The 18583-nt window shown below is 37.4% G+C and overlaps 1 protein-coding gene across 2 annotated transcripts; it reads right to left on the reverse strand.

The window, feature by feature from the left end:
* Positions 1 to 3896: 3896 nt before the first annotated feature.
* mtx1a (metaxin 1a) lies at positions 3897 to 16130 on the reverse strand. Of its 2 annotated transcripts, XM_027149955.2 has the most exons (8): positions 16008 to 16130; positions 8953 to 9022; positions 8345 to 8424; positions 7428 to 7520; positions 6710 to 6892; positions 6241 to 6317; positions 4969 to 5126; positions 3897 to 4736 (listed from the first exon to the last, which is right to left on the reverse strand). In XM_027149955.2, the coding sequence occupies exons 1-8, from the start codon at positions 16086 to 16088 to the stop codon at positions 4522 to 4524; spliced, it is 957 nt and encodes a 318-aa protein (XP_027005756.1). In that variant the 5' UTR covers positions 16089 to 16130; the 3' UTR covers positions 3897 to 4521. The 2 variants fall into 2 exon arrangements, with proteins under 2 accessions (XP_027005756.1, XP_027005757.1); XM_027149956.2 differs by lacking the exon at positions 6710 to 6892 and having other exon boundaries at positions 16008 to 16103.
* Between the last annotated feature and the right edge of the window lie 2453 nt (positions 16131 to 18583).

Consider the following 18583-nt stretch of genomic DNA (forward strand, 5'->3'; position numbering starts at 1 on the left):
TAGGGCATGAAGCCTTGACCTACTGATCAGTAACCCTTAACCACTGCCCAGGTTAATAAATATCCATGCCTATGGTTATGAAAGGTGATGTTCAACAAGCAAATGTGTATGTAATGGTCACATGTCCACATGTTATTAGATCGGTTATTTTAACAATGCAGAAATAAATGTCCCTATATAAATGTAGTCAGCCTATAAACTGCACCTTTGACAGTCAAAAGGTTAAAATAGTGACATTATATTTTAAAGAAAGTTAAAGTTATTAAAATGCTTTCTGATTATTCTGTACTCTCATCAGATGAGGATACAGGGTGTGATCTAAAGTTAAATTAAACCAGATATTGTAATAATTAAATGATGGGCTAAACATGCATACAAATTACATTAGATTATGTCAAGCTAAGGGAAGCTAAAAAGACCTGAAAAATATGAGTGTAATAGCTTTTAAATCTACTGATTTAATTAAATGGATTACATTTAAAAGTTTTGGTTAATTGAAAAATGTAATACAGCTAGTCAGATGTAAAATAACAAACAAGAGTAGACGTGTATGAAAGTGACGTGACATACAGTACGGCTGGCTAAGTATGGTGACCCATACTCAGAATTACAGTAGTTCTCTGCGTAATAACCCATCCAAAGTGCACACACACAGCAGTGAACACACACAAACACACACCTGGAACAGTGGGCAGCCATTTATGCTGCGGTGCCCGGGGAGCAGTTGGGGGGGTTTGGTGCCTTGCTCAAGGGCACCTCAGTCATGGCTGGCCCGAGATGCAAACCCACAACCTTAGGGTTACGAGTCAAACTCTCTAACCTTTAGGCCACGACTTCCCTTATACTATAAATGCTATCATTTTTGTTTCTTATTATGGGGAAGCAAAGTGACCTTATTGAAGTTAAAGTCATATTTTTGTAAAAACATAGTTGGAAAAAGTAAAGACATTAACATAGAATCTCAGCAGCAGTAATAAGTGCAGTGACTGGAAGAAAGCTGACAAAAGTGTATCAAGAATGCACAGAAAAATCCTTTTCTGGATTTCTACAGTGTGCAAACAAATAGTAGAAGAAACAAAAGAGAGAAACAGATGTTGAGGTTGCACACATAATGATTATACACATGTTCTGTTGAGCCAAGGCTCTTTCCATTCATCACCAGGATAAATCACTCCTGTGATCATTTGTGATTGGACTAAATTCAATAGTCCAGTCACAAACATCAGAAAATCACTGTGTAGAAAAATTAAATGCACAGTTGAAACCTGAGACCTGGCTGTTGACCGCTTCAGGCAAACACTTAACCCCTGATATGACCTCAGTGTCCTTTAAGAGTCTTTATAAACACACATCCTCTAAATTCACTGTAGTGTTAAATATAATGATGCTCTTAGATTGATAGGTATTCATTCTAAGATGTGTTTAATAAAGACATTATACTATGAATAGTAATATTAATAAAAATGGGATTAATAGAGCTTGAAGTTTTAAACTAAAACTTTTTTGCCAGGTTTTAGTGAGGGCAGGCTTGACATCTCCCTCCCATGCACTAAGAAAGTGTTTATTTTTGATTGCTACTGTGTTGCCTCAGCAACGGCTTTTAACAGTCTGTGCCAAGGAAATATTTCCGCTCATGCTTCATTATTGCTGGACCTTGAAAGCAGGAGATTTGGAAATGAATGGCTGGTTCGTGCCCATTTCAATCATCATTACACAATTTGAAAGTGTGTTCTAAAAAGGCATGCTAAACATGAATAACCTGCCTCTATGGAATGGGTGGCTTGTTAAAATCATTCTCTTTCAGAGAGAAAAAAATCCAGCGTTTCCAGAAAAATGTTAGAATGCTTAGCAGTTGTCTAAAAAGGATGACTCACACTTTTTAGTTCCTGAGCTAAACTAAAAGCAGATACATTCATGACATACTTGTTAAGACATTAAACTTCGTCGTTCCTGTTCTATCTTAATTGGAATCTCATACAGAAGAAAGCTGCACAATATATATATTTTTTTATACGGTGCCACCCCCAAACACCCCCCCCCCCCGCCCGCCCACACACACACACACACACACACACACACACACACACACACACACACACACACACACACACACACACGCCAAAGAAAAACAAAAAACCTGGAGTGAACAGGAGCCAAGGTGGGATTCCTGGGCTGTGCTGTAATACACAGCTGTGTGTCCATAGGGTGCAGTGGAGAGACAGCCCTCAGCCCCTAGATGTTTACTGACCTTTACAAAGAGAAAGAGAAATATAAAAATTAAAAGGAACTAGAATGCTGAGGGTTTTTTTTATTGTGTTGCAAATTCAAAGTGTACTCTAAATTCTCCTGAGATAATAGCTTGCAGTATTGCACAAAACACTAAGACGATTTGATGAGCTAAAGAAAAAGCCAAAGCTTGTCAAAAATCATTTATCAAAAACTTGATATCAAGTGTCCACTGTCCCATTGCCATACACAACACATACTGGGTGTTCAAATGACTTAAATAAAATTACAAAGCAATTTACTAAAAAGTGTTAATGTCCCCTATATACTGTATGAAGACATTTGATACACCCTGTAGATAGGATATTCCAATATATAGTATACTGTATTAGCATTAGTGTATAGTATAACTCTAAGCCTTAAGCCAACCTAACAGTCAGTGTAACATTGTCCGAGCAAACCAACATGAAAATATCCCAGGGAAAATAACTTTAGGTCCAAATGGACCAACATCAATCTCTGCATAGCTGATGTGTTCTGATTTTACTGTATAGATCACTGGTGCAGCACTCATCATCAATGACACTTTCAGTAGGAAACACTTGCATCTGTAGCAAGCTAGAGCCTGAGTCACTCTCATTAAGACAACTAACATTTGTTTGTGGTGTATGAGGTCATAGTCTGATAAGCCACTACTGAAGGATAATAGCTCTATTGAGCCCAGAAGGATTTGTTCTATGGATGCTGTTATCAATCCTAACATCCTCAACAGCAGCTGGTACCTCACAAGGTGACCTGGGTGAATCTGATTAGCAAGCTTAATCATTTCTACCACATGTTTAGTTAACAGTGCTACTAGTTTCAATGAATCAAGCTGCCTGAAAAACAACCATGATTCTAGTAATAGTCTGAGGACTTGAAATTCAATGCCTGTACTTTGCAGGCAAACCTTCAAAGGCATCTGTAAGTTTAGATAAACCTATATCTGGATTTCTGTAATCAAATCTAATGACAGATCTAATTTAGTTTTCATCTTCGGTACTGAGTGGATTATACTAAATGATTTAAAGTCTGTCCATTTCTATTATAATCAGTTTGTTTATTCCGCCACAAACAAATCAGCTGCATTCAAAGATGTTCATCAATTGTTTGTCCTTAATTAAGTTTGTTAAACTTAAAAATGGATGATCTTTTTTTGTAGACACCTACCCCATGAAGTCACCGAAATTGAATGCTGAATGTGAATTAAAATGAAATGGAGGTAAGGACCTGCATGAACAAAACTGTGATGGATGTTAGATAAACAAGACAGAAAGATAACTGCTGGAGGAGGAAAGGTTTGAATACCAAACAATGACTTATAGACCCCAGACAAATTACTTCCTTTCAACACTACTACAAACTCTCATCTTGCAAGCAAGTATACACATGCAAGTGCGCACACACACTCACACACACACTCACACACACACTCACACACACACTCACACACACACTCACACACACACTCACACACACACTCACACACACACTCACACACACACACTCACACACACACTCACACACACACTCACACGGGTGAATGTATTTGGACTAATCATATTAAATAAATTATACACCATAAATGTAGATGCCACTTTTTAAATACAAAAGAACATTTTATAAAGCACTTTGCAACAAGGCAAATAACACTTTATTAAAGCTCCTGTTTCAAATGTTACTTACAGTGTTTTAAAAGCTTTTGGAACAAACCTAAAAATAAAACAAAATAAATAATTAATCAGTTACCTAAGCACTTTGTTACTAACATTATTACTAGTGTGAAAATTGCAACAGTCAGCAGAAACGTGTGTCTCAGTGAACAAGGCAGCAAGGCTAACAATCTTGTCATCTAGGTGCTAGGAACAGAGATTATTTATCGAGCTGTGATACTTTAATTGGTCCACCAATGGAATTTGACCAAAACATATACTAATGAACCCAATGTCAAATAAAAGATACTGCACTGATAGCACTGATCACAGAACATAGTAACTTTAATAATAAATTTCACATTTAGTGCAATGAAAAGCTAATGTTACTAATGTAGTATCTAGAATAGGATGAACTGGAAAAAGTCATGGATTGTCATATATGCAGGGGGGAAAAAAGCAAAGCCCAAATCCTATTCATATTTCTCTGATTAGAAAAAGACACGTGATAATCTTAAACTTCCTCATAGTAAGAAGCTGCAGTGAAAATTCCTGTCCACCAGAAAAATAAAGTGTCCTCTTATATTTCCCATTTCTCCCTCCATCACGCATCCTCTTCATCCTGAAGTTCAATGGAGGAGTTTCCTGTTGTCCTCTCCTCTTTAACATGCTCAATAGCAACAATGCCGGTGAGGAGAGCGTAACCCAGCATGGCTGCTACAGCGACCAGGACGGACAGCAGCTGCTTGTGTCTCTTGTAAGGCTCGTGGTCATTGTCACTCCCTTCAGGCATCTTGGATGCCGGCTGACCAATTCCTTCTGTTGACAAATAAATAAAGAATTAAATCAAGTTTATTTATTTGTTTTCAGTAATCGCTTTGTCCTGAGCTGACTCGTGGTCAAACCGTACAGCATACTGTACCACAAAAACAGCATTTCACCTCAAGCTTAAACAACAAATAATTTATAAACATTGTATGTCATACAGAGGCAGGACACTTGGTTCGTGTGCAGCAAACAGTATTCTCTTTAATAGCAACTGGTAACTCACCTCTATTCTCATCAGGGAAGTACAGGGAGAGGATGTTAGAGCAGAATTTGGGCAGGTTGTCCAGAGCCTTCAGTTGCTGCTGTAGTCTGTTGCAGGGCAGAATGATCTTCAGTAGAGGTGCCAAGTGACCGAACACATAGGCATCAAGGGAGGAGGGCCTGGAGGGTAGATCTCAATGTGAGCACTTTATAGCCTGCTCTTCACAACTAGAAGGAATTTCTATAGCTTAATGATCAAAGCAATTCTACAGTAGCCCTCAGTAAGCACTTTATTAGGAACACCTGCTCACATACTCATTCATGCAATTATCTAATCAGACTATCATGTGGCAGCATTGCAGCACTGATTCAAGTAGTTTTCATGCACATCAGTCTACTTAGAATGGTGCAGTAAAGAAAAGTATTCAGTGAGACAGACAGACAGACTGACTGAAACATCTCGTTGGTGAGAGAAGGCTTCAATAAATAAGAAAACCTCTGTGTACAACTTTGGTGAACAGAAAAGCTTGAGAAGATGGTGAAGTGGTGTAATGATGAGGGGAATTTTTATACCAATCAACTGCTTGAATTGAATGTTGCTGAACATGTGAACCCCTTCATGGCAACAATTTACCACCTTCTAATGACCACTTTCCACTTTATAAAGTATGATCGATGTCAAAGCTAAAGTTCTCTCAATCTGGTTCCATAAACATAACAGTGTTATCTCAGTCACCAGAATCAAAGTCCATATGTGCAGAAGAGCTATTTCTTAAATTTAGCAAATACATTTGACACAAATCCACAAAATAGATTTATATGCAAAACTTTGAATATAATCTGCAGAAGTCAGAGAAATGCAATTTAATCCAATAAGACTCCGGCATTGGCAAAAAGAAATAAATATACAGAAAAAGTTCAGTTCAAAAGCCTGCATTCCGTTTTCTGTATGTGACAAATATTGTCTAATAACTTTTACGAATTTATATCTGCCTCTGATGTCTTTTACAACCTCTGAGCTTTTAGAGCTTCCATAACCCCTTCCTACTCATATCTTACAAGTTTGCTAGAACTCATATATAATCATCTTTAAATTAGGTCTGCAATTACATTTGTATCAGTTACTCCTTGGACGAAGCTGATTATAAATCTGTACTATTTAACAGATTTACTGGCTTACAAATAAAGTAGTCATCACTTTAGGAACTAGTGCTGTGTGACAAAGAAGGAGGGAAGCTTGTTAAATCCATTTTGAAAAGGCCTAATTTAAGCCTTTGTGTGTTGAGTAACTTACGAGTCCCCAAAGAAAAATCTGTTTGAGCCGAGGCGCTGAGAGAGGAGGTTCATGCACTCCAGAGCATCACTGTATAGCTTCAAAGACAAAAATAAAGAAGGAGGTTTTTTCTTTGCAGGGAAAAAACACAATTACTATGTCTGTGACATCATGATTAAATAAATCAAACTTGCAGGTGTCTAAAAACGTGTGTGTGTGTGTGTGTGTGTGTGTGTAGAAAGAGTCTGTGGTACGCAGAGCAGCAGTACGTCTCTCAACACCTCTGCCTGTAATATTCTGATGATCATCAAGATCCTGTTTGGTTGGATTATGTTATTATATTAGCCGTGGAAACAAACTTGGCCGCAGGGTCGATCCCCAGCTGCAAGTATGGACACCTGGGCTTTAGATTGCTACAATACACATTCCCACTCTCAAAGTCTCAGCACCAAACTCTCCCTTTCCAACCCATAATTCCATGCCTGTGCACCTCTTCCTCAGCCTCCTCGCCGGCCTCCAGAGTGTTGTTTCCCAGCATGAGTCGCAGTCTCTCCAGCTGCTGGCACTGTATGCGGCCCGGCAGGAAAAAGTTCAGTGGAAAGGAGATGTTCTCTGCATACCAGCGACGTGTCACATCAGCATAATTCTTAGGATCAACCCACAGAGCATAAATCTGCAGGCGTGTACACAATAGACAAAAGTGGAACAGACAGGAGAAAATGAAATATGTACAGAAATGTGTGAGTGAAAATCATTCGTGTGAAATCGTGACATATTAATAGTATAGTAATACCATTATCAACATGGTTATTAACACAATGTTTCTATAAAATTCCCTTAATAACAGTTCTTTGGGTGATGGAAGAGTTAAAGCCCCACTGGCTCCAACTGGAATTGTTATACAGCAGCTATTAAATACCAGAGATAATAACCCAGTAGTGTTTACCTACTAATGAATCGTAGGAAAAGCATAGCAGGAGAGAAAGCTTGTTAAGCCAAACTGCATATAATGAGAAGTAATTAAGAAGATATTTTTATATAATACTGGCCCCTTTCAACATTGAGGGAACGTCGAGGGAACACCAGGCTCCTTTCTCATCCTTTCAGTCCACCTTTCTTATCATTTGCATCGTTTTGTTCTCATTAACAACACGACTGGTTCATGTATCTCTGCAGACTAGTTTCTGTACTCCTCATGTGAATCTTACCAGAGCAGGCATCAGCTTTTCTTCCAACAGTGAGATAAAAGCGAGTGTATCGGCCCCTTCTTTTGCTGACAGATCGTAGTCCGCGTTGTATTTCTGAAATAAATGCCACAATTGTCTTGCACATTAGCAGGCATTCAGGAGGACCATACTGAGATATCTTCAGTGTCATCATAATATAATCTAAAGCAAAGAGGTAAGAAAGGCGATGTGAGAAATAACACAAAATATATCACAGCAACTTACACAGAAATAACACAAAATATATCACAGCAACTTGGCAACAATTACAATTCATATAACGATGAATGACATCACATATTTTTGAACATTTGAAGTTACATTTAATGTTGTGAAATGTCCATAAGAGACATTACTTCCTTGCAGTATCACATCTACAAATCATTCCCACAGTAGCTTGTCTTTTTCTCTTTTACTTTGTAAGTTTGTAAACCAGAAATGTAGCACAAAAGCTGCACTTAAAACAAAATGCACTCAAAAGTGCAAAAAGACTCTCCTACATCTTAAACCTTCACAATATCAAGTTATTTGTTATAACCTGTTATTATCCTTAGATCATTATTGCCTGTCCATCATACGATATAATCATTTATTTAATCAATTAAATGAATCTAAATATGTTGCTTGATATTCAGCCAGATCTACTGTTAGAGCTGTGCTGCTATAAAAAAAAATTACCCACTGACCAATCAGATGTGTGCCTTAGTATGTGTGTAGTAGTCATAGTATGTGCCAAATGTCAGGAAGTCAAGCAAATATTGCACTATAATGGATTCAATAGGAATAGAGAAGACTTTTTACTGATATAGTTACTGTCCACAATCCACAATGTACAGCTTTTCTTTAAAAGCAAAAATGGGCCAAGAGCTATGGCTTATGGGTCACGAACAGTGGGTTACCTGTTTCCTGAGCTGGATGATAATCTTGCCGGGTTGAGAGAAGCTCCCGTCCTCTTTGGTCTTCAGAGCAGGGAGTGAACCTGGGAGCATAGAGTCACAGCACACACATCGGACTGTGAATACACCTGCTACAATATTCTCCACACATTATATTACGGCTACTGTGTATAAAATATGTTTTGAGTGAGTGAGTGAGTGATTTTGACGATGTGGTCCATGTTACACAAAAAAAGCTGTTACACAACAAAGATAAGAGAAGTTGAACTCATCATATGGTTGAACCATATCTAATTATGGAATGACCTGGTGTCAAGACCTCCAACAGGATTGAGGACAGTTGATATCACTAATGCTGCTTATACTTATCCTGGCAGAAGAGTAACGCTGAGGAAGAACATAAAGCCTGTGTCGTTCAGTAAACAGTGAGCATATAGGATATAATTTCTCAATCCTTTTGCTGCTATTTGTTTATTTCTCCATGGTCAACCTCTGATCCAGTACAGATCAGTCTTCAAAAATGAGTGGTTTAGTCACTTTCTGCAATTAGTGGTAACCTGTTCAGGCTGAAAGCAAAGGTTTACATTAATAATGTAATAATGTCTAACTACCTGTAGGACTCCTCCAGGGGTTGGAGATCTTGTGAACTTTCAGTGGGGTTCCAGCAAATCGAGCATATGCCTGGAAGTATAAAACATCAGTTTAAAAGCCAACAATATTATGAGTAAGTTTTGTGCTATAATCCAGGCTGGAGCTGCACAAAATTGCAGAGGTAAGCATTTCCCTTATTTAACACACTCTATTCGACTAGTAAGAACTTTTTAGCAGAAAATGTTGTATTTTGCTATATTTACACATATGACACACACAGACAAGTGAACGGAGATCAATCATTTTCATTGAGAGCTTTCAACGTGGTCGTCTCCAGTGATGCAAAAAAAACTAAAGACAACAGATGAAGACAACAGAGAGCACGTGACCTGTGTAAAAAAGCACACTTCTCCTTCAGCTCGTATGAAAGAATAAATATATACACTGGTGAGTTTTATATGCAAATGCCAAATCTCCCTAAAGAATGTTTCATTTTAGTTACAAGACCTCCTTTTTATTGTACAATGCTAGTTACACCACCCAAGGTTCTGGATTGTTTGTTGATGAGAAGGTTAGTGGTTTAAGCCCCAGTACGACTGTTGGGCCCTCTGACCTCAGATTCCTAAGCTGAGATGTGTGAAGAAAAGTATTTCACTGTGCTCTAATGTAAATGTGACAAATAAAGGCTTCTTTCTCTGTGACATTATGTTATTAGCGTGGCAACAACTAGTTAGAACGGCTAATGATGAGGTCATAACAACCGATAGCTTAAGAAAAAGGAAACCACTAAGGGATATGATGCACCAGGCCCTTTATACTTTTACAGCATTTTGGCAAATGCCCTTATTCAGAGTGACTTACATTTATCTCATTTATGCAGCTGAGCATAAATGAGGGTTAAGGGCCTTGCTTGGGGGCCCATGAGTGGCAGCTTGGTGGTCCTGTGATTCAAACTCATGACCTTCCGATCAGTAGTCCAACACTTCCCAAGTTTTATTCCATTCATCTGGTAACTTATCATTATGTTTTTGCATGCGACTCGCAGAATAACGTAGTTGAGTGATTTAGATGGACTAGCTAAACACAAACGGTAAAGCTAAAAGTGTAATTAGAGCAATAGGCAGGCATCTGGTTCAGTGATTATTTTGGCAAAGCCTTCCTTGACCGAGCTTGGAAAAGATCTACATTAATTGCACATTTAATCAAATTATAACCAGGCCAGACTGGAAAAGCACCAATGGACCTGTGGACACAAAAAGCATTAACACTCTCTACACATCCTACCAGACATCTGTTAAGAATGTCTGGTAAAACACAGAAAAACACAACCAAGACGTAAAACAACCCGAAAATAAACAGTGGGTCTTCCTCAGGGGTTGGATATAGCAAAGTATAAAGCATCAAAAGCTAATACATATCATAAACTGTCAATAATAACAACAGCCTTCTCGTACAAGCCAGACACAAACACAGATGAATAAATATTTCAAAACCTTTTTCTACTGGCAGCCTTTTTTTTTAGTGTAGAAAATTTAGGACAGGATGTGAAGCAATACAACAGTTCAACAGTTCAGCACATAAACTTGCAGGTACTGAGTCTAATTTTCAGTTATGTTATCAGAACAATGTTAAAGGAGCGTTTACTGAGGAGAAAGACAGACCTGCTGTGTCTTAGAAAAACAGGAATCAAGGCATTAGTATAAGGTAACAATTCCAAGTCATTTTTAGGGATATTCCTCATAACATAGAAGCATGAGGTTGTGATTTAGTGCAACGGTGACTTTGGGTTAAACAGACTTGGTAGTGGAAGACAGGAAGCCAAGCTCTGCTTATTTAATCTTGAGAACGGAAACACACTCGCAGCTCTTCTGACTGAAAAGAAAACAGCCACTTAACCCATCAGTGCATGTGGATCAAACTTGAACTTGCCGTTTAATTCCTGTCGAAGACGTTATAGCCACAGAGCTGTGTTATTAACTACTAAAAGCCAAACATAGCTTGAAGTTATTTATATCCCAGCATTTTTTCAGTATTAGATTGAGTATAAAGATTATTGGCGGAGGAATCAAGACAGAAACAAGAATGGTGTTATTTATAGCTTCAGAATAGTTTGGGTGCCATATACATTAGATGAGAACCATGAAATCTACTTGCATCAACGTTTGAAATTATTGCTGCGAGAACGAGAGAGAAAGAGAGTGAAAGAGAAAAAGAGTGAGAGGAGAAGAGGACGTCATGGAAAACACTGCTAAATTTCTTCCACAATGTCTGCAGGTCTTGAGATCCCCCCCTTTTTTTAAGCCGCTTCAGGAATTACAAAGAGAATGGACTGAGGAAAAAACAGCATGCCAGAAGACCCACACACACACAAAAAGTTAAGTAGTGGTGAAATTACATATCTAGTACAACCACAAACAGAACAGAAAAATCACTGCTTTTTATTTCATTTCAAGCGGTAATAAAATTTTACTGCACGATGGTTGTGACAGCAAAACCTCCCCAGAGTCTAGAGCACTATAGGCTTATGAATAGTTTATATACGACCAAAAAAATCTAACAAAGCAACGGAAATCTTTAAATGAACAAACACTGTCTTTTGAAAGGTTGAGAATTATTTTCAGTTTTCTAGTTTTAACGACAGAAAACAATGAACCTCACAGAAATATTTGGACATTTCTGAATAGAAATGAAAATCCAATGAAAAGGTTAAGAATAGATTGAAATGGTCAGCGTGTAAACACTGTCAGAAAGTCCAGGTGCTTTTGGGCTAGTCGAGGCTGATTGTATATACATATTCTACAATAAAAGTCCTGGAACTTTCCATCTTTTTTGCAGTTTTATAATTCAGAAATTAGAAGTCAAATGAAACCCAAGTGTCTTTACTGTCACTGTGCGGTTCAGCGTTACTGCCAAAATGAGCAGCGCAGTGGAAACAGAAACAGATCCGACGTGATGTAGCCACCGTTACCCACAAAGACTGACATCATGCATTTCAGATTATTGGAGAATTCCTGTAGGTTTTTAAACTGTGTCGTAAAACCAGAGACGAGAATGCCCATGTGCTGTCCAACAGAAACACGAACAGGAAAGTAGCTACAGGCCAAACTGCTTCTGCTGACAGTTTAGTTTACAACACAGCACCAGTTCATATAAAAATGCCATAAGCACCATTCCAAATGGACTTTCTGCTATAAACCATGCTCAGCTGCAATTTCACCACAGTATAAATTGTGAGATTTAGCTGTGAAAATAACTCATGCATATTGAACGAATCTATGGTTTAACACTGGGTGTAATGTGTAATCTCTTCAAATATGATCATGAGGTGTCAATAAAATATTGAAACTGAAACTGGATGGCAACGGAACCAAAACGAACGTGATCAAAACAAGCTCTACGGCTAAGATTGTTTTCTTCGGCTAAGACTAGTACAGTATTAATAAAACCTTCTGGCCTAGATTAACAGATTAATTTAACTCAAGTCCTCCAATCCTCACTGAAATCAGCTGAAGGTGTTTCTTTACACAGATCCTACATCACAATGTTCACTAAGTTCAGTCAAACAGACGTTTGGTCTTCGGCTGCCTCCGCTTTACTGTTAGTTTATTTGTTGCAAGAACAAGCCAGAAATCATGTGGAAAACTGAATGGAACCGGGCTATAATTTTCCAGACAGTCTGTGTGAGTGTACACCGATGTGTCACGAATCAGCCTGTAGTTATAGACCCTACAACACAGAGGAAAAACTGCCACAGGCATTTTCCCAACCACCAAGTAGAGGAAAGTTCTTCTGAAGGCACCTCCTGCAAGTACGCCACATCATTTGAAAGCTAAAGAAAAAAGGTGGGGGATCCTGAAACTACGGAAATTAATTCCATGTGGCTCCTACAGCGTTACTGAGATATGGACAGGGATTTCCTGGTGAGGCTGAGACGGAGTGAAAAAGTTTATATATATATATATATATATATATATATATATATATATATATAAACTTTTCCACTGAGTATATATTACATATATATAGTAAAATAAACCCACAGAAGAAACTCTTTCCATGAAGAAGCCACATAAATGATCTCATGTGAGTCATGGTTTTATTTATGAAATTTGTTTCATTAAAACAATGCAAATATCAGCCAACTGCTATTCTGCTTTTGATAGCTGTATTAATCATATGTAATTATCACTTCATTATCTATTTCCCTCAAAACCAAACATTTCTAAACGCTTTCACACTGTGAGCTCAACAGCACTGTATGAAGATCAGATTTCTAAGGAATCAAAAGCATCCAGGAAATTAATATTTCTATCATTGATGCTACGCAAAACACTAAAAAAATGGCCACAGTGAATATCACAGCTCAAAGCATTCAATGCAGGAATATCCAACTAGAAACCCCAAAAATGAGCAATCTTGGAAGCTTGAGCCAATGTAGAAATAAGGCTAGCACCATGTCCTTCTGGCAGATCGAGCATGTGGAAGGGTGGAGAATGTACATTTAAAGTGTAAGGTACAAACCTGTCGATTCAAGATACGGGATTCGATAATCTTGGAATATGAATGAATTAGGAAATATTTGAACTGAAATGACTAAAATGTATTACACTATAACAAGTAAATAAAGAAATGTATATTCATTTATATAAAGACTCTGACCAGGGAAAATGATTGATTAAAAGATAATAAGCTCTGTAGCAGTGCATGAGAAATAGAGCTTCAATGTTGGTAAAAAAAAAATCAGTGTATCTTTCTTATGCAGTGAAGTGAACAAAGCTGGAGTTGGTTTCATTTTTTATGTTGTCCTTTGGCTGCTCCCTGTTCGGCATCACCACAGCAGAGCATTCGATCCACATATTTTGATTTGGCACAGGTTTTACGCCGGATGCCCTTCCTGACAAAACCCTCCTATTTTATCTGTGCTTGGGACGAACACTGAGGCTTAACCCCTCAGTGGCTGGGTTTGGGGCAGTGAGAGCACAAGGTCCTGCCACTTGACCACCAGGGAACTTTCTCTTTTATGGTAACTATGTGGTCTCAAAGTGCAAATGATTCCTGTTTTGTAGCAGACTCTCCATGAAAGACATGATTACATGACCAGTTTGCTCTCTGTTTATTTTAAATTTAAGGGAGACACAGATTGGGACCTCTGGTGTGCAAAAAGCGCAAATGCAGTACATGCATAATTAATAGAATTTTTATGATGCACATCCTCCTGTTTTTGCATCGTTATGCAGCACGCCACAATGCTAACACTACCTAGATGACTGAACCTTCTAATAAATATGTAATAAAATTTGCAGAATGCAGATTAGTCAGAATACAGTTTCTTACCAACAGCAATCTAGCTAGCTGGTTAGATGTTCAAAGAACATTGTACTTTCTTCAGAAATGCATCACGCCAGGACTGACCATTAACCAACCATAATGCAAAGTGCACGATTGAAATTTGAAGAGTAAATAAGAAACAAAAAAAGTATACCGCTGTAGTGCGATCAAGTCTCAGAATATTCAGGCAGCGATTTAGCATGTGGAAACTGTGTTACTTTTACATTTACAGCATTTAGCAGATGCCCTTATCCAGAGCGACTTACATTTTATCTATTTTTTTATACAACTGAGCAATTGAGGGTTAAGGGCCTTGCTCAGGGGCCCAGAAGTGGCAGCTTGGTGGATGTAGGAATCAAACTCACAACCTTCTGATTGGTACCCCAACACCTTAACCACTAGGCTGCCACATCCCAACATCAAGTGTTCAACTAGAAAAGAAGTGAAACATCACAGAACTGAAACAAAAAGAACTTCCCTCTACTGTATGTAGGTGCCAGTGCAAGAGTCTGTTTACTGGTTGATACAGATGTTTGCTATTCTGACTGAATGCAAGAAATTTTTCCCTCATTTGCACTATCCTAGTCATAATCTAATGAGCTGTATGTGCTTTGCTGCTTCTCGAATCCCTCTCTTGTATTTTCCTGATTTCAAGTGCAGCCATAAAATAAAAGTCATTTTCTTAACTCCTAGATTAATGCAACAGTTAAACATTTATTTTAAGCAGTGTTTAAACCCAAACCAGCTGTTAGACGAGTCATAAAAACACTTGCCCATGCATCCTGCTGTGGAAGTTTCCATGTTCCTACATGAATGAAACTGGAAAAATCTGAAAGCATGAAATCTGTTTTTCTTAGCTGTAGTTGTTGTAAAAAAGGTCAAACTTTTTAACGCTTTCAAATGTGCCCTTGTGTAAGATCCAGTTATCCATAATGAGAGTGTACAGGTACGTTGTAGCCTAGTGGTGAAGGTGTCGGGCTACTGATCAGAAGGTTGTGAGCTCGAACCCAGGAACACAGTTTCCACATGTGAAATCGCTGCCTGACACAAAGTCGTGATGCATAAATATTCAGAGACTTGATCTTTCTACAGCTGTATACTTTTTTTGGAGATAATATAAGTCACTCTGGATAAGTGTGCCTGCTAAATGCTGGATGTATGCCTACTTAATGCCCAATGTGCTTTCGACAGACTCCAGAGCCAATGCAAATCTAACCAGAAAAATACAAGCTGGATCTGTTTTCACATTGTTATGAGTGAAACTGTACAGCATGAAATACAATGAACGATTTATCGATTTAATATAACTATTCAATTCCCAAATCTTAAATAATAGTTTGTTCTGCAAATAAAAGGGCAGTTTGTACAGTATATGATGGGCCAGAAGTGTTTATATGTTTCTCCTCAGCATCAGAATATCAGTTTGTTCAGTACTAAAAACTGACTGTATAAAGAAGCTCAAAGCTGCTGGAAAATAGCAGAGCTTGTTTGGGTTTATTTACATTTATATTTAACACCCGAAGCCTAGTATCCGAGCATGACGTGTGTTTTCCTAACAGAAATAATTATGTGTAAGACTGCAGCGTTATTAAAATCCTCCTGTATATAAATGCAACCCTGATGCTGAGAAATGTCACACCAGTCAGTGCTAACAGGCAACAACAAGCTGGATCTCAAGAGGAATAAACGCACGCTGATTGAGTTAAATCCGGTTATAGTAGAAGAATAAACCAATATCACGGCTTACCAACACAATTAGACTGTCAGTATCAACAGAAGGTAAACCCCAACTGCCTTTCCAGCAAAACAACTCTGAGGGAGCCGCCATCTTGTTTAACTCAAATGAACTTTGACTCGGAAATAATCTTTTACCGCGGCGCATATTAAATTGTTGTATAATTTATAAAATAATATAAACAAAATATAAATATATATCTAAATAAAAGTTTATATTAGCTATGTGGTTTATTTTAATATTTAATTGAATTTTAATTGTATTTGTTTAGGGAAAATAAACAAATGTGATTTTCTTATGTTTTATTAGTTTTAATATTTTAATTGCATTTCAATTACTTTTACTTGATTGATGGCATGTAATTGACCAAGATGTGTTACTGAAAATAAATGAACAAATAAATAAATAAACAACTGAATGAATGAACGAATGAATGAATGAAATACTAAACGAATAAATTAATAAATTAACAAATAGATGAATGAATGAATGAATGAATGAATAACCGACTGAATAAATAAATAAATAAATAAATAAATAAATAAATAAATAAATAAATAAATAAATAAATAACTGACTTGAATGAATGAATGGATGAATGAACAAATGAATGTACTAGTAAATGAACACATGAATGAAAATGAATGCATGAATGAATGAATGAATGAATGAATGAATGAATGAATGAATGAATGAATGGCCATGTGGTAGCCTAGTGGTTAAGGTGTTGTGAGTTCAATCCCAGGTCCATAAAACTGCCACTGTTGGGCCCCTGAGCAAGGCCCTTAATCGTCAATTGCTCAGTTGTGTGTGTGTGTGTGTATATAAAGAGATAATGTAAGTTGCTCTGAATATAAGGGTGGCTGGAAATGTAAATAAAAAAGAAATATAATGGTTAGGACATTGGACTCTGAACACAACAACACAGGTTCTATTCCCACAGAGTGAAATGCAAAATTATTTAGGCATGTGGTAGCCTTGTTGTTAAGGTGTTGGGCTACCAATTGGAAGCTTGTGAGTTCGATTCTTACGTCCACCAGGCTGCCACTGCTGAGCCCCTGAGCAAGGCCCTTAACCCTCTATTGCTCAGTTGTATAAAAATGTAAGACGCTCTGGATATAATGGCATCTGCTAAATGATGTGCATGAATGAATGAATGAATGAATAAAACAATAAATAAATGAACGAATGAATAAATTTACAAATGAATGAATGAATGAATGAACGACTGAACGAATGAATGAGTGGTGGTCTACCAGACCAGGACAGATTGTTGATGTGTATTGTTCTACATACAGAAAAGAATTACTTAATGAAGAGATGTTACTGAACATGAATGGATGAATAAATGGAGATCTACGTACATGTAGTTCTAATGAAACTCATCTGCATTCAGAGAAAACAGAAAAGATTCATAAATCAAATCATACAAATTTTAATCATAAACAGAATCATAGACTGTTATGGCATTTAATATGTAACAATAAAAACACATTTATAAATAACACATTTGCCCAACAGCCTCAGTTCATATGCAATTCATTTTTGTTGGACAAAACTAGAATTCTCTAGCCATGATGCTAGTAGATAATGTTTTATATCATGCCTAGTATTAGTATACCAAAATCTGAAAACAATTTAGGCATATGATGGTGTCATACATGAGGATGTTGTTTTATAGATGCAGAGGGACATGAAGCTAGACATTAATTTGAATCTGTGTCGCAACAGTTGAACATCGCCGCTGGCAAGATGTGGGCCAGAACATTCGCAAGACATGACATCACATGCTGTGTTCAGAGATAAAGGGAAGTTCTGTTTATTCGTTTTAGAGGCCAGAAAGGTCTCCATGTTTCTGCACTTCTTTTTGCAAAACTCATATGATCTTGGTCATTTTGACTGTTAAAAGGTACCTCTGTCTTGACAAATAAACCACATTCACAACCACTTTGTGTTCTCGTCTTTTTAATTAAGGCCAAAAAAACAAAATGTCAAAAGTAAAATCACAGCTCAAAGCTAGCCAAAATGTAACTATGACAATGTACTTTACTGGCCTATCGATAAAGGCAAATCTGCTGCCTTCTTGTTGGGACCTGGCTGATAGATTTGGCCAGCATCCAGAATAGCACTTGATTTCCTGCCCAGAACCAAATAATTATTGTGGGTTCAAAAGGAGTCAAGTTATAATGTACATGCGAGTAGTTCTCTAAGTGGGGTTTAATGACCCACGGGGGGTGGGTTGGTGTGGTGAAGCATATCCAGGAGTCTATGATTTTCTAATATTGTTACAGTGGTGGAAACAACAACAAACCGTTATCAAAGTTATAGTATTTATGATTGATTTCTTATAGTTGTTATCTCATTTTACTAATATGGAATGGGTTTAAAATACAAGCAAACAAACAAACAAACAAACAAAAAAACTCTATGGGTCTAATATTGTAATATTGAGCCTAATTATAGTCCATTTAAATAATAAGCGCAATGTACAAAAAAAAATGTACAGTGCAGACCAAAAGTTTGGACACACCTTCCAAAAGTTTAGACACACCACCTTTGTAACAGGACAATGACTCCAAACACACCTC

The sequence above is a fragment of the Tachysurus fulvidraco genome, chromosome 3 (assembly GCF_022655615.1).
Source record: "Tachysurus fulvidraco isolate hzauxx_2018 chromosome 3, HZAU_PFXX_2.0, whole genome shotgun sequence".
NCBI classification, from domain to species: Eukaryota; Metazoa; Chordata; class Actinopteri; order Siluriformes; family Bagridae; genus Tachysurus; species Tachysurus fulvidraco.